This window comes from Nuphar pumila, chromosome 8, assembly GCF_984573655.1.
Source record: "Nuphar pumila chromosome 8, dmNupPumi1.hap1.1, whole genome shotgun sequence".
In the NCBI taxonomy this organism is placed as follows: Eukaryota; Viridiplantae; Streptophyta; class Magnoliopsida; order Nymphaeales; family Nymphaeaceae; genus Nuphar; species Nuphar pumila.
The window spans coordinates 76,596,529-76,610,214 of record NC_143256.1 but is presented as its reverse complement, the minus strand read 5'-3'; the positions used below and the strand labels follow the sequence as shown (position 1 = coordinate 76,610,214).

Genomic DNA, 13,686 nt, shown 5'->3' with positions numbered 1-13,686 from the left:
CTGTCTCCATCTTCATGATGCATAAAAAATGAAATTTCTTTCTCAACCCATAGCATCTTTAAGAACCTGCAAAGAGAATAAAAACAAATGTGCAAAGGTCTCATTACATATTGGCTGCAATATGGGGGCAAAACACAGTTTTTTCATTTGATAGCTTTGCAAGGAAAAGTTTAAAGGTGTAGTCACATTAACAAACATAAGATTAAATTTAAGCTGGTTTGAAGGCCATGGTGTTTTGGAAGAGGCTACAAATATTTTGAGGGATTCTTTAGGTCCGTGCCACATGACAGCAGATCAAAGAATCTGTCATTCTCTTGATTTACAGCTTAACAAAACTTAAGTTTTGAGGCTCCTCACTCCTTTTCCTCGTAAATCAATTTGGAGTTTTGATCCACCACAATGTGCTAATTTTTTCAGTTGGCTTATTACTCACGGTAATTTGAAAAGAAGAGGATTCCGCTTGGCAAATAGTTGTTTACTTTGCCAAATTGAGGAAGGTGTTCAACATTTGTTTGGGTCTTGTACATTTTTCCAACTTATTCTAGATCATTTCATTGGACTACCTTGTAATGAAAATAGAAAAAGCACAAGTAGATGCCTCTTATGGGCTTACAAATAACCTAGTATGTGTGGAACCAAGGACTACTTATGGGTCAAATACAAGAACACATGTGCAAGAGTCACTTAGGGGTTAGAACATAACAAGCACAAGAGCCACTTAGTGGCTAGAACACAACATAAAACATATAAGATTTATTGAGGTTAAAATGCTTGAGACAAGCATAATACAAGAGAGGGGAGAGATCCCCTTTATATATGCAAGGACTCCGTAAAGTCGCTGGGAGCATCTCAACGACCATAAATAGAGCTGTTGGGCGCCCCCAACAACTCTATTTGGCCAAAGTCTCTAGTATGTGCCCCTAATGGGCACAACCTATTAAAAGACTAAAATAACCAAAATACCCCGAATGAGTATTACCTTCTACAATGAATATAAATAATGTAAAATATATATACATACACATATGTAAGTATACAACAACAACTACGCCTTCATCCCAAAACAATTGGGGTCAGCGATATGAACCAAAAAAGAAATTCATTTTGGGTCTTCCACATGAATCCTTTTCCTCCAATCATTTCTATCCAATGTCATGTCCTTGGTGAGATTCAAAGCATTCATATCCTTTCCTATCATCTCCATCCAAGTCTTCCTAGGCCTACCCCGACCTCTTTTAACTAATATATTTTCCCATTTCTCCAACCTTCTAACTGGAGCATCATTAGGCCTTCGCCGAATATGTCCAAACCACCGTAAACGATTCTCTCGCATCTTATTTTCAATGGGTGCAACACCTACCTTCTTACGTATCTCCTCGTTCCAAATCTTATCTTTTATTGTATTTCCACACATCCATCTAAGCATCCGCATCTCAGCTACACTCATTTTTTGAATATGATGTCTCTTGGCAGCCCAACATTTCGTACCATATAGTAAAGCGGGTCTAATAGTCGTCCTATAAAACTTTCTCTTCAATCGCAATGGCATTCTACGATCGCACAATACTCCAGTTGCACTTTTCCATTTCATCCACCCAACCTTTATCCTATGATTTACATCTCCATCAATTTCTCCATACTTTTGAATAATGGATCCCAAATATTTTAAATAATCATTCACCAGTATTTCTTGCTCACCAAGCTTCACTACACTCCCATCACTACTTCGTTGCTTACTAAACCGATATTCCATATATTCAGTCTTACTCTTACTCAACTTAAAACCTCTAGCTTCCAATGTCTGTCTCCATAATTCTAACTTAGCATTAACCCCAGCTCTAGACTCATCAATCAAAACAATATCATCAGCAAACAACATACACCACGGTACATTTTCTTGAATTGATCTCGTAAGCTTATCCATCAATATCGCAAATAGGAAAGGGCTTAAAGCAGATCCTTGATGTAACCCAACCGTTATCGGAAAATTGGTTGTCACCCCTCCATAAGTGCGGACATTGGTTACTACTCCTTCATACATATTTTTAATTATACTGATGTACTTGAGAGAAACACCTTTCTTCATCATTGTCCACCAGAGAACGTCCCTAGGTACTCTATCGTATGCCTTCTCTAAATCAATAAAAACCATATGCAAATCTTTGTTCCTCTCTCTATATCTTTCGATAAGTTGTCTAAGAAGATGTATAGCTTCCATAGTTGATCTTCCAGGCATAAAACCAAATTGATTCTCCGATATCATGACAACCTTCCTCAACCTAGACTCAATCACCCTCTCCCAAAGTTTCATAGTATGACTCATGAGTTTTATACCACGATAGTTTGTGCAATCTTGTATATCACCCTTATTCTTATATAAAGGCACCAAATTACTTTTCCTCCACTCATTAGGCATCTTATTTGTTCGCCAAATCAAGTTAAAAAGATTTGTCAACCATTTTAAACCTTTCTCTCCCAAGCATTTCCAAGTCTCGATAGGTATACCATCTGGGCCAACTGCCCTTCTTGATTTCATTTTCTTCAAAGCCTCTGCAATTTCTTTCTTTTGAATCTTGCGCATGAAGTCACGATTTATCTCATGAAAAGGAATGGAGAAGTCTCCAAGATCTTGAGCATTACTATCATTAAATAGCTTATCAAAATAATCTTTCCATCTCTCCTTAATCTCCTCATCTTTGACTAAAACCCTTTGCGTTTCATCTTTGATACATCTAACTATACCCAAATCCCTCGATTTCCTATCTCTCATTTGCAAGCCTATATATATCCTTCTCGCCTTCTTTGGTATCCAACTTGTCATAAACCTCCTTATATACCTTAGCCCTCGCGTTTCGAACTACTTTTTTAGCTTCCTTCTTTGCTATCATATACTTCTCCAAATTCTCATTATCACGACTCCTACTTAGATTTCTATAACACTCTCTTTTAACCTTAATAACTAATATGACATCCTAGTTCCACCATGATGTATCCTTACCTAGTGGTGCACCACCTTTAGACTCACCCAATACCTCCTTAGCCACTTTTCTCATGCCACCCGCTATCTTATTCCACATTGATTCTGAATCCTCCTCGAGACACCAATCAGCTTCCTTAACTACCTGCTCTACAAACATTCCTTGTTTAGCTCCTTTCAGTGCCCACCACTTAATTCTAGGATCTATCCTATGTCTATCCCTTTTGCGGCATTGTCTAATTCTAAGATCTAAAATTAAGACTCTATGTTGTGTAGTTACACTTTCTCTCGGTATAACCTTACAATCGATGCAACAACCCCTATCTCTCTTTCTAAGTAGGAAAAAATCTATCTGACTCGTATTAACCCCACTTTTAAATGCTACTAGGTGAGACTCCCTCTTCCTAAACCAAGTGTTTGCTAAGATCATATCATAGGACAAACAAAAATCTAAAATCCTTTCTCCACTTTCATTTCTTTCTCCTATACCATAGCCTCCATGGATACTCTCAAATCTATCCCTACTAATGCCTACATGTCCATTAAGGTCACCGCCGATGAAAAGCTTTTCTCCATAAGATATCCCTTGTACTACTCCATCTAAATCTTCCCAAAATTAATGCTTAATGGAATCATCTAAACCTACTTGAGGTGCATAAACACTAATAATATTAATAATATCCGTACCTAATACTAATTTAATAAGTAAAATTCTATCACCCTTCCTACAGACCTCAACTACATTATCTATAAATTCACGACTCATAACAATCCCTACTCCATTCCTATTCCTATTTATTCCTGTATACCAAATCTTATATCCCCAAGGTTCTATCACTTTTGCTTTCTCACCTACCCATTTGGTCTCTTGTAGACATAAAATATCAATCTTTCTCCTACACATAACATCTACTAACTCTACCAACTTACCAGTTAAAGACCCTATGTTCCAAGTGGCTAACCTAATTTTATGGTCTTGGACTAACTTCATTACCCCCACCCGTCCAACAAAGTGAGGGAACCCTTGCCTATTTGACACCACACCCGGGCGCCGGTGTGACGCGTTGCTTCTGGGCGACAACCTAAAACTAGCCTAACTAGAATACATAACTTGTAATAACCTACATTTTTTTCTCTGCAAGTGATATTTAATATATATATATAGGGCAGGTTGATAGTCTTTTTAAGGTATTCTTCACAAATATAGTGGCAATCCATTTTGATATGCTTGGTTCGTTCATGAAATGTGTGATTGCCGACTACGTAGATCACACTTTTATTTTCACAACATAACCTTGAGGCTATGATACCGGGACACACCATTTCACTCTCTGTACCTGTGTCGACACGCCGACGGGTACTTGGATACACCATCTCTATTCTATAAAATATTTATGTGATAAATTATGTTAAATTAATTTATGAATTTGATTCTTTGAATTTATTTTGTATTTATGTGATATTTAATATAGCTTGTAATTAGTTATGTTAAATTAATTTATGAATTTGATTCTTTGAATTTATTTTGTATTTATGTGATATTTAATATATATATATATATATATATATATATATATATATATATATATATCCGTGTCCCCATACCATATTTCTTGGAATTGCCGCGTACCCTCCGTACCTGTACCTAGGTGACATAACCTTAAGGGTGATTGCATATACACTCATTCCAATAATTTTGTGAACCACAAAATTTCAGATGTCATGGTAGCCATGACTCGACACTCGACTTTTGTTGATGATAATGACACTTTCTGCTGCTTGCATTTCTAGGGTACTAGCGAATAACCTATAAACTCACAACAAACCATAGTTAAGTGTCTATCTTTAGGATCTCCACGCCAAATCAATATAATCTATTAATTCAATTGGAAGAAGGAAGATAACAAAAGTTCTTTAGAAACAAAATTTTGTAGATCGTTGCTGGGATAAGCATGGTCGGCCAACAAGTTCTTCATCAAAGCCATATGCTCCTAAAGCAAATGTAACTACACTTGAGGCAACAAATGTACATGATAATATCTCTGCAAGTGACAGTATCACTTTCAGTCGAGCTGAATATGATGAGCTGATAGCTCTTCGCCCCTTGAGCTCCGCCCCTCCTGCAGCCGGTGTTGCCTACTCAACAGGGAATCATCTTCCTCCAAATGACAGTAAGTGGATTATTGACTCTGGTGCATCCAGACACTTGTGTGAAAATTCACTTGTTTTTTCAGATCTAAAACATATTAATGTTCATCGAGGAGTCTTATTAGCCGATGGGAGTTCCTCACCGGTTGTTGGTCAGGGAAACATTTCTATATCCTCCTTCTTATAGTTGAAAAATGTTCTTCATGCTCCCAACATTCCTTAAAGTTTACTCTCTGTTAGCTGTCTTACAAAAGAATTAAACTGTAGAGTGATATTTGATCCGATGGGTTGTCATTTTCAGGATTTGCTGACGGGGAAGAAGATTGGTGGAGGCTATGAAGAAAATGAAGTCTACTACCTACATCATTCAGTAGGGACTGTTCATGCGGCAATAGAACACTCATCCAGTCCTGTTCAGTGGCATCGGCGTCTTGGTCATCCTTCATTGTCAAAGCTTCGTTCTGTCTTTCCCCAAATTCCTTCCACTATATCATTTCAGTGTGAAGCATGTTAGTTGGGCAAGCATCATCGAAGTTCGTTTCCTTCAAGTCAGAGTCAGTCTAGTCATAAAGTCTTTGAACTTCTTCATACAGATGTATGGGGTCCTAGTAAGATTCCTACTAGGACTCAGTGTCGATATTATCTTGTTATTGTTGATGACTTCTCTAAGTTGTCATGGGTGTTTTTAATAAAGGAACGATCTGAAGTTCCAAGTATTATCAAATCCTTAATTCTTGAAATAAAAACTCAGTTTGAATCTATTGTCAAGATTGTTCGCACTGATAATGCTCTTGAGTTTAAATCAAAACTTCTGTTACAATTTTACCAAGATCATGGCATTCAACCCCAAACGTCCTGTGCCTATTCATCGCAACAAAATGGGGTGGCTGAGCGAAAACATCGACACCTGCTTGATGTTGCCAGGACCATTATGATTTAATCCAATGTTCCTGCGTTATATTGGGGTGATGCGATTACCACTGCTTGTTATCTGATCAACCGCATGCCTTCATCTTCTGTGGGTGATCAAATTCCATTACATATCCTAAAACCTAATGCCCCACTCTTCTCTTTCTCACCAAAAATATTTGGATGTGTTTGTTTTGTACACAAACTTGGTCCTGACTGTGATAAATTATCTGCTCAAGCTACGAAATGCATATTTATAGGTTATCCAAAATATCAAAAGGGATATCGATGTTATGATCCTATTTCTCGCCGAGAGTATGTCAGTGCGGATGTATCTTTCTTGGAATCCACTCCATATTTCTCTAGTTCCGGTTCCTTGCTGCAGGTTGGTCCAACTGACCCTTTTCCCTTACCTATACCTCCTTTTCCTTTGGAATCTGTGCCCTTGGTACCTAACCAAACTTTATCCTCTTCACGATTTAATAATCCTCCATTGGTATATGTACGTAGAGCTCCATCTCTGCCCGTGCCTCCACCATCTTCTTCTCCTAAGGTAAGTACTACTGACAACAATGATCTTCATGATGATGATAACAGGCCAATTGCTCTACGCAAGGGGACACGACAGTGTACCTTATATTCCATATCTCATTTTGTCTTCGATGTCAGAATTGGAAATCAGATGAAAAGTTTTATTTCAGCCCTATCTGCTGAAACGATTCCTCTGAACTATCACCAGGCAGAGCTAGATAACCATTGGAAGCAGGCTATGCAAGAAGAAATGGATGCTTTAGTCTCTCAACATACATGGGATTTAGTTGATCCCCCAGTAGATGCTGACATTGTTGGATGCAAATGGGTATATACAATAAAGTATAAATCAGATGGATCTATTGAAAGGTACAAGGCCAGATTAGTAGCAAAAGGATATACTCAGACATATGGTATTGATTTCTTTGAAACTTTTTCTCCTGTTGCACGAATGGGCACCATTCGTCTTGTTCTCTCTGTCGCTGTTCATCATGGTTGGAGCTTATGTCAATTAGATGTGAAGAATGCGTTTCTATATGGGGATCTATCTGAGACTGTTTTCATGCAACAACCTCTAGGTTTCGAGGTTGAGGGGGAGTGTCAGAAGGTGTGTAGGTTGAAAAAGGCAATTTATGGCTTGAAACAAAGCCCTCGTGCATGGTTTCAAAAGCTGTTCGAAGTGATGTCACGCTTTGGCTTCAACAGGTCAGCAACATATCATACACTATTTATCAAGAAAACTAACTCAGGCATAGTTGTTATGCTGGTACATGTGGATGACATCATTCTTACAGGATGTGGAAAATATTGAAGCCACTAAGGCTCATCTTCAAAAACACTTTGTTACAAAAGACCTTGGTTCACTCAGATACTTTCTGGGTATAGAAGTTGCCAGGAACCGTGAATGGATGGTTTTGTCTCAACGAAAGTATGTTCTTGACTTATTAAAGGAAACGGGAATGTTGGGAGCTAAACCAACAAATATTCCCATGGACCATAAAGTTCAGTTGTTTGAAGAAGGGTCAAAACCAGTTGATGGCAAAAGCTATCGCTCACTAGTAGGGAAGCTACTGTATGTAACTGTTACAAGGCCAAATATTGCTTTAGCAGTAAGCAAAGTTAGCCAGTTTATGGACAAACCAACTGAGGTACATTGGAATGCAACTATAATGATTCTCAGGTATTTAAAATCTTCTCCTGGAAAATGGTTATTGTTCAGGAAAGGTGGTAATCTGGAGATAGTGACCTATTCTGATGCTGACTATGCAGGATCTATAGTGGATAGAAAATCTACCACAGGATTCTGTGTGTTTCTGGGAGACAACCTGATTTCATGGAGAAGTAAGAAGGAAAATGTGGTTTCTAGATCGAGTGCAGAATCAGAATATAGGGCTATGTCCCAAACAACTGCTGAATTGATGTCGGTTCGTACTGTTCTTCATGACCTTCAGCTGAAGTTTTCCTCTCCTATGACCATGATGTGTGATAACAAGGCTGCCACATATATAGCAAACAATCCTCTCTTTCATGAGAGAACAAAGCACATTGAGGTTGATTGTCACTATGTAAGAGATATGGTTCAAGCTGGTTATATCTCTACCAAATATCTAAAGTCGGAGGACCAAGTTGCTGATATGTTTACAAAGCCTCTTGCTAGACCAAATTTCTCAAAATGTTGTGACAAACTGAGCATGATTGATATCTATGTTCCAGCTTGAGGGGGAGTGTTGAGAGTAAGCGGTTTTTAGAGGTTATTTGAAATTTTAAGTTAATAAGAGACGTATATGTAATTTCTCCTTTTTAGCATCTCTCTATTTAACATAGAGAGTAGCCCTAATATGATTTATGATTTCTTCTTTTCTAAACAGCCGTCTCTCTCTCTCTCTCTCCCTACCTAGGGTTCGGTGCTTCTCAAATATTCTTGAACATGTCCCAAATAAGCTCCATTTGACCATTTGGTCCCATTGCCTTTTAAGAGTTCCATAGTACTCTTTAACACTTTTATAACCTTGTTTACAATTATGGATTTTATCACGCAAATCCCATTTATGTGCAGCATCCTTTTTGCATGTTGGTTTGCTTTTTGAAGACCCATGCTTCATTGGCTCTTTTGAATTCAAGAATATTCTCACATGGCTCTTCATACATATTTCCCATAAAAGGGATAAAACATTCGCATGATCTACTTCACACTCTTTAATGCTTTCATATATTCTAAAAGAGCTTTATCTCTCATTGTCCTTAAGGTTTGGTCTTCCCATTTTCACCCAAAGTAGATTTAGTGAGAATATGTTGAGGTTTTGGTAAGGAACCATATATATATTGGCGCAAATCGTTTTCAACCAATATTCTTTTTACCGCGGTGGCCTATGTATTGTAGTTGGTCTCATTGAACTTGATGGGAATAACTGTTACAGTTTCTTTATCCACCATTGAAAAGCAGGAGAGATGAAGGAGAAGAGAAGAAGAAGAAGAGGACGAAGATAGGTGGAGAAGAATGCTGATTATGAACTTTCCAAAGCAAGAGTGTCGCCGTTCACTCGACTTATCTTCCCGCAATCTAGTTGACCACACTCCTTCACTTCAAGATCACCAATGCTCTGATACCATCTAATGAAAATAGAAAAAACACACAATTAGATGCCTCTTATAGGCTTACAAACACACTAGTATGTTTTCAACCAAGGACCATTTATAGGTCAAACACAAGAACTAGGGTACAAGAGCCACTTAGGGGCTAGAACACAACATAAAAAATATAAGATTTATTGAGGTTAAAATGCTTGAGACAAGTATAATACAAGAGAGGGGAGAGATCCCCTTTATATAGGCAAGAGGGACTCTACAGAGTCGGCTATAAAGAGCCGTTGGGAGCTCCCAACAGCTCTATTTGGTCAAAGAGCAAATAGTCCCTAGTCAATACACAAAAGACAAAAAAAAAGATTAATGTGCCCCTAATGGGCACAACCTGTTACAAAGACTGAAATGACCAAAATACCCCTAATGAGTATTACCTATTACAATGAATATAACCAGTGTAATATATATATATATATACATATTTATATGTAGTTATATATATATGTACATACAATGCAAAATTCATCAACTCAGTCTTCACTCATACAAACATCCAAAAGAAAATGCTGGGTTGGGCTAATGCTAAGTGGCCTTCGCTTAATGTTTCATGGATTCGGTCCTTAGATTGCTGTTATGCTTCAACTGTTTTTACATTTCTTTTTGGTGATCCTTTGTGACCATTGTAACAGCTTTTTTCTTTTTTGCTTCTATTTACAAAACAATTTTAATAGACTTTTATCATAAGCGATATGGAATATCTTTCCCATGCAGGACATAACTGCAAGTTTATGCTTCCGTGGCCAAAGAATATTTTTGCACAATACCAGTGGGTGGTTTGGTGATGCTCCTTTGGAAGCATCTGGTGATTTTGGCATAAATCCTGAAGATGGCGAATTTCATTTAATGTGTCAGGTATGCTTTCCATGCTCTATAATATCTTTCTTCTTTCTATCTGAAGCTGCAACAAGGAATTCGAGAATCTCAAAGCATCAAATCAAGATATAAACACATAGAAAGGAAAGTGGTCAACAAGTCAACCTATCAATGCAGTGTATTCATAGGCTACCCCACAAAACTACAGTTTACTCACTGAAATGTAGAATCAACTACACAAATAAAAAATCTTGCTTAATTAGTGTAGCACCTATGACCATTTCTAAGTTTCTAAATTACCATTTGAGTAAGCTTCTGTACACGGGGAAGTATTTTTGCTACCATGTTCTAAGCCTATGTCATAAACAGGCATCCTCGTCGCTATTTGGCCAAGGATTTCAATTATTTAATCAACACTATAGCCACTTTGGCACTTCTTAATCCTTTGTTTCTGTGGATTAAAGGTTGTCAGCAGTTCTTGTAAAAAATTAGCCTATACTTGCTTAGCCTTTGGGTGCTGTACATGTTGCTAGATTATGTTGAAAACTTTTTGGTGACGATTTTGAAAACAATATTTTTAAACCAAGAACTGCTCACCAAATATTAATTTAAATTCCAGCTCTTGTACTCATTACAAAGTAGCAAGTCAGATCGTTTCTTCAGGGAACGAAACTTAGGCAAAACAATTCACTGAATTGTATTTTATTAATAACTGAAAAAGAAAATTACACTGTTCTTAATTACAAGATAGCTAGAAAAAAAAAGGACAAATACAATAAAAATTCTAAATTATGCTCGGGTCCTCAAATGAATTTCCGGGAGCTTTATGATCATATTCTTCTTTTGTATCCACTTCAGCCCACCCTCCTCCTTATGCCTGCAGAGTGGGGACCTGTAATATAAAACAAACAAACAAAAAGGGACCTTCCCTCTTCTAACCGTGTATTCTAACTAAGGGCTATGTCAGAGGGACTCGACAAACCGGGTGCCGCACCCGCGTCGATGCGATGTGACGCAGGTGCGGCACCCGATGCGGTCAACCCGACCCTCGGTGCGTTGACTGCACCCAGGGTCATTTGTGTCCAAATTTTTATTATTCTTTTTTCTTCTCCCCCAGAGACCCCCGCCAGGGGCGCCCCTTGGTTCCCTGCCCGTTGATCGCGGAGCCGGACCCGCGCCGGGGGGGGAGCCCCCAGACCCCCCTTTTTACACAAAGAGGGAGCAGGGAGGGGGTTCGACTGTAAAACCCACGTAAAAAAAAAATATATATATATATATATATATATATATATATATATATATATATATATATCGGACCCGAGCTGGACCCGACCCGGGCCCGTTAACGGTAGGGTTTTAAAACCCGACACTGAGGGAGGAGTTGTTTAAAAACAAACCCTCCCCGGTGCGCCGCAACCCCTCACCCACGCCGCTCCACTCCTCGGCAGGATAAGGAAACCCCTTGAGGGTTTCCCTGATTTTCGAGCCTCCCCGAGCTCTTTAAGAGCATCGCAGAAGGGGAGGATGGGCGCACCCTCCCTTCTCTCTTCCTCCCCTCCCTCTCGACCCTCTTTGTGCCCTGTGCATGACAACACCACTGACGACCAGAGCCGACGCCTCCCCTCTGATCCGATCGCCGCCGCCGCTGCGACCATCGCCGGCGACCTCGAAAGGTATGCCTTTTTCCCCTTCTCCTCCCCCTCTTCTAATCCCTCTCCTTCTGTGTCCATCGGAGGACCAACAGGCGGCCTACAAGCCCCTGTCGCCTCCCTCTCTCTCTTGAGGTTGCCGGAGGGCCAACAGGGAGCCAGTGGCCCCTGCGGCACTCTCCCCCCCCTTGCTGTGAGCAGCGACCTCCGGCTACCCCGCTAGCGGCCGCCACTTGCCCCTCCTCTCTCTGGGATCTATCCTGCGACAGTGTCGCCGATCCCCTTGCACCCTCACTTCGACTTGTTTGGTAGGCAGGGGCTTCGACCCCTGCCGTCTGTCGCTCCCGTCAGGCCGGGGCCAAGGCCTCTGCCGTGTGCTTACTTCGATAGGCAGGGGCCTCGGTCCCTGCCATTTGGGGTTTTTTCATGCATGGGCCTCGGCCCATGCCGCGCGACCTATTCCGGCAGGCAGGGGCCTCGACCCTTGCCATGCACCCCCCTTTCTGGCAGTGGGCTTTGCCCCTGCCACTCGCTCTTTGGCAGATCGGCAGGGGCTGAGTCCCTGCCGACTGAGTCCTTTCGATGGGTAGACATGGGTTGAGCCCCTACTGCCTCCTATGATTTTCAGCTTTTGGCAGGAGCTAAGCTCTTCTTGCAGGTGGCAGCAGCCTAGCCTTTGCCCCTGTCCGCAATGTCAGAAGATGGGCGGAGGGTCGGGCCCCTACCGCCTTCTGTCACCGCCAGGTGCCCTAGCTGATCGACATCCCTTGTTTAATATCGGGTTGGATCAGGATCACAACTGAGTCCACCAAGCCCCTTCTTTTTCTTATTCGAGTTGCTATTTATTTGTTCTTCACAGATTTGTACGACAGAGCACGCTCGCATCCTGCGGTCCGAGACGTACGTTACTACGTACAACAACGCGTGCAATCCTGAAACCCTCAAGGTAGGGGAAAGTTGCGCAAAAGGGCAGTATATGAACTGAATTAAGTTGAAATAATTAAAACAATCATGCTAGATATGCCTAGTCATACTTTATTTCCTTCCTGTACTTATCTGCCTTGCGTATTTACTTGCTTGCACGCTTATTGGTTGAGATATGGATTCGTACTGTGTTCCTTATTTGCACATTTACTTGCTTGCTTAGATATGTGACTGATGTATGGTTTCGTACCTCATGCCTTATTTGCATAATTACTTGCTTGTTTAGATATTCAATCGATGTACAAATTTGTACCTCGTGCGTTTTGCTTATACGTCTTTCGCTCAATGTGCGATTTTGCATGTCGAGTATTGCTTAGTACGTTGCTATCACGCTATAATGTTCTCATGCTCGCAGATATGGTATACAAGTCGATGCAGCCCTCTATATATCATGTTCTTGCTAATTTTTGAAGGATGCGAGTTGCGCTTGTGTACAACAGTTCCTCTTTAAATGATTCCTTATGCGAATCCAGTTTTCAGATGCACTGTTTTGCAAGAGCGAAAATTGGAAGTCTTGCAGGTTGCGAAAGTGCAACTAAGTTTTTCAAGACGATACTTTCGAATAAAATGTTTTACAACTATAATTTGATATTTTAATATGATTCAGAAACTCTGAAAAGGGTCACAACTTATCAAGGGTGCAACCTTGCAAAGCAAGCTCGAAGGTTTTGGGAGTTTCAATATATATCAAGCAAGTCTCTCAAGTTGCCATGTCTTTGGAGAACGGAAGCTAGACCCGCAACGATCTCCTGCATGCAATGTGTATCGTCACTTCAAAAGAGTGATTCGAGGCAAATCTCGTATCGTACAACATGCCATTGTGTTAAAATAAATTAAAAGACTTGATCTTATGAAACCGAGTAATTATTGTATCACTTCTCTTATAAAGGATAAATGTTGGGGTTTCTTTTGAGAAACCGTTTCCCCCTTTTATCGTAGTTGTACCTTTTAATAGGTATGGTCGTACCTGTGGACGGGTACGTCACGTTGGTGTTACGATGATCGGTTGAGAGGTATATGGTAACCTCGAAACGT

At 40.1% G+C, this 13,686-nt stretch overlaps 1 protein-coding gene across 3 annotated transcripts in view; it reads left to right on the top strand.

Annotated features, from left to right (window-relative positions):
- Positions 1 to 13,686, top strand: part of EMB2410 (embryo defective 2410) — a 240,872-nt gene that overhangs the window by 25,891 nt on the left and 201,295 nt on the right. For all 3 annotated transcript variants that reach the window (XM_090016222.1, XM_090016221.1, XM_090016220.1), the window contains one exon: positions 9,917 to 10,057. In XM_090016222.1, coding sequence (XP_089872348.1) covers positions 9,917 to 10,057 — 141 coding nt within the window. The remainder of the gene's footprint in view (positions 1 to 9,916; positions 10,058 to 13,686) is intronic.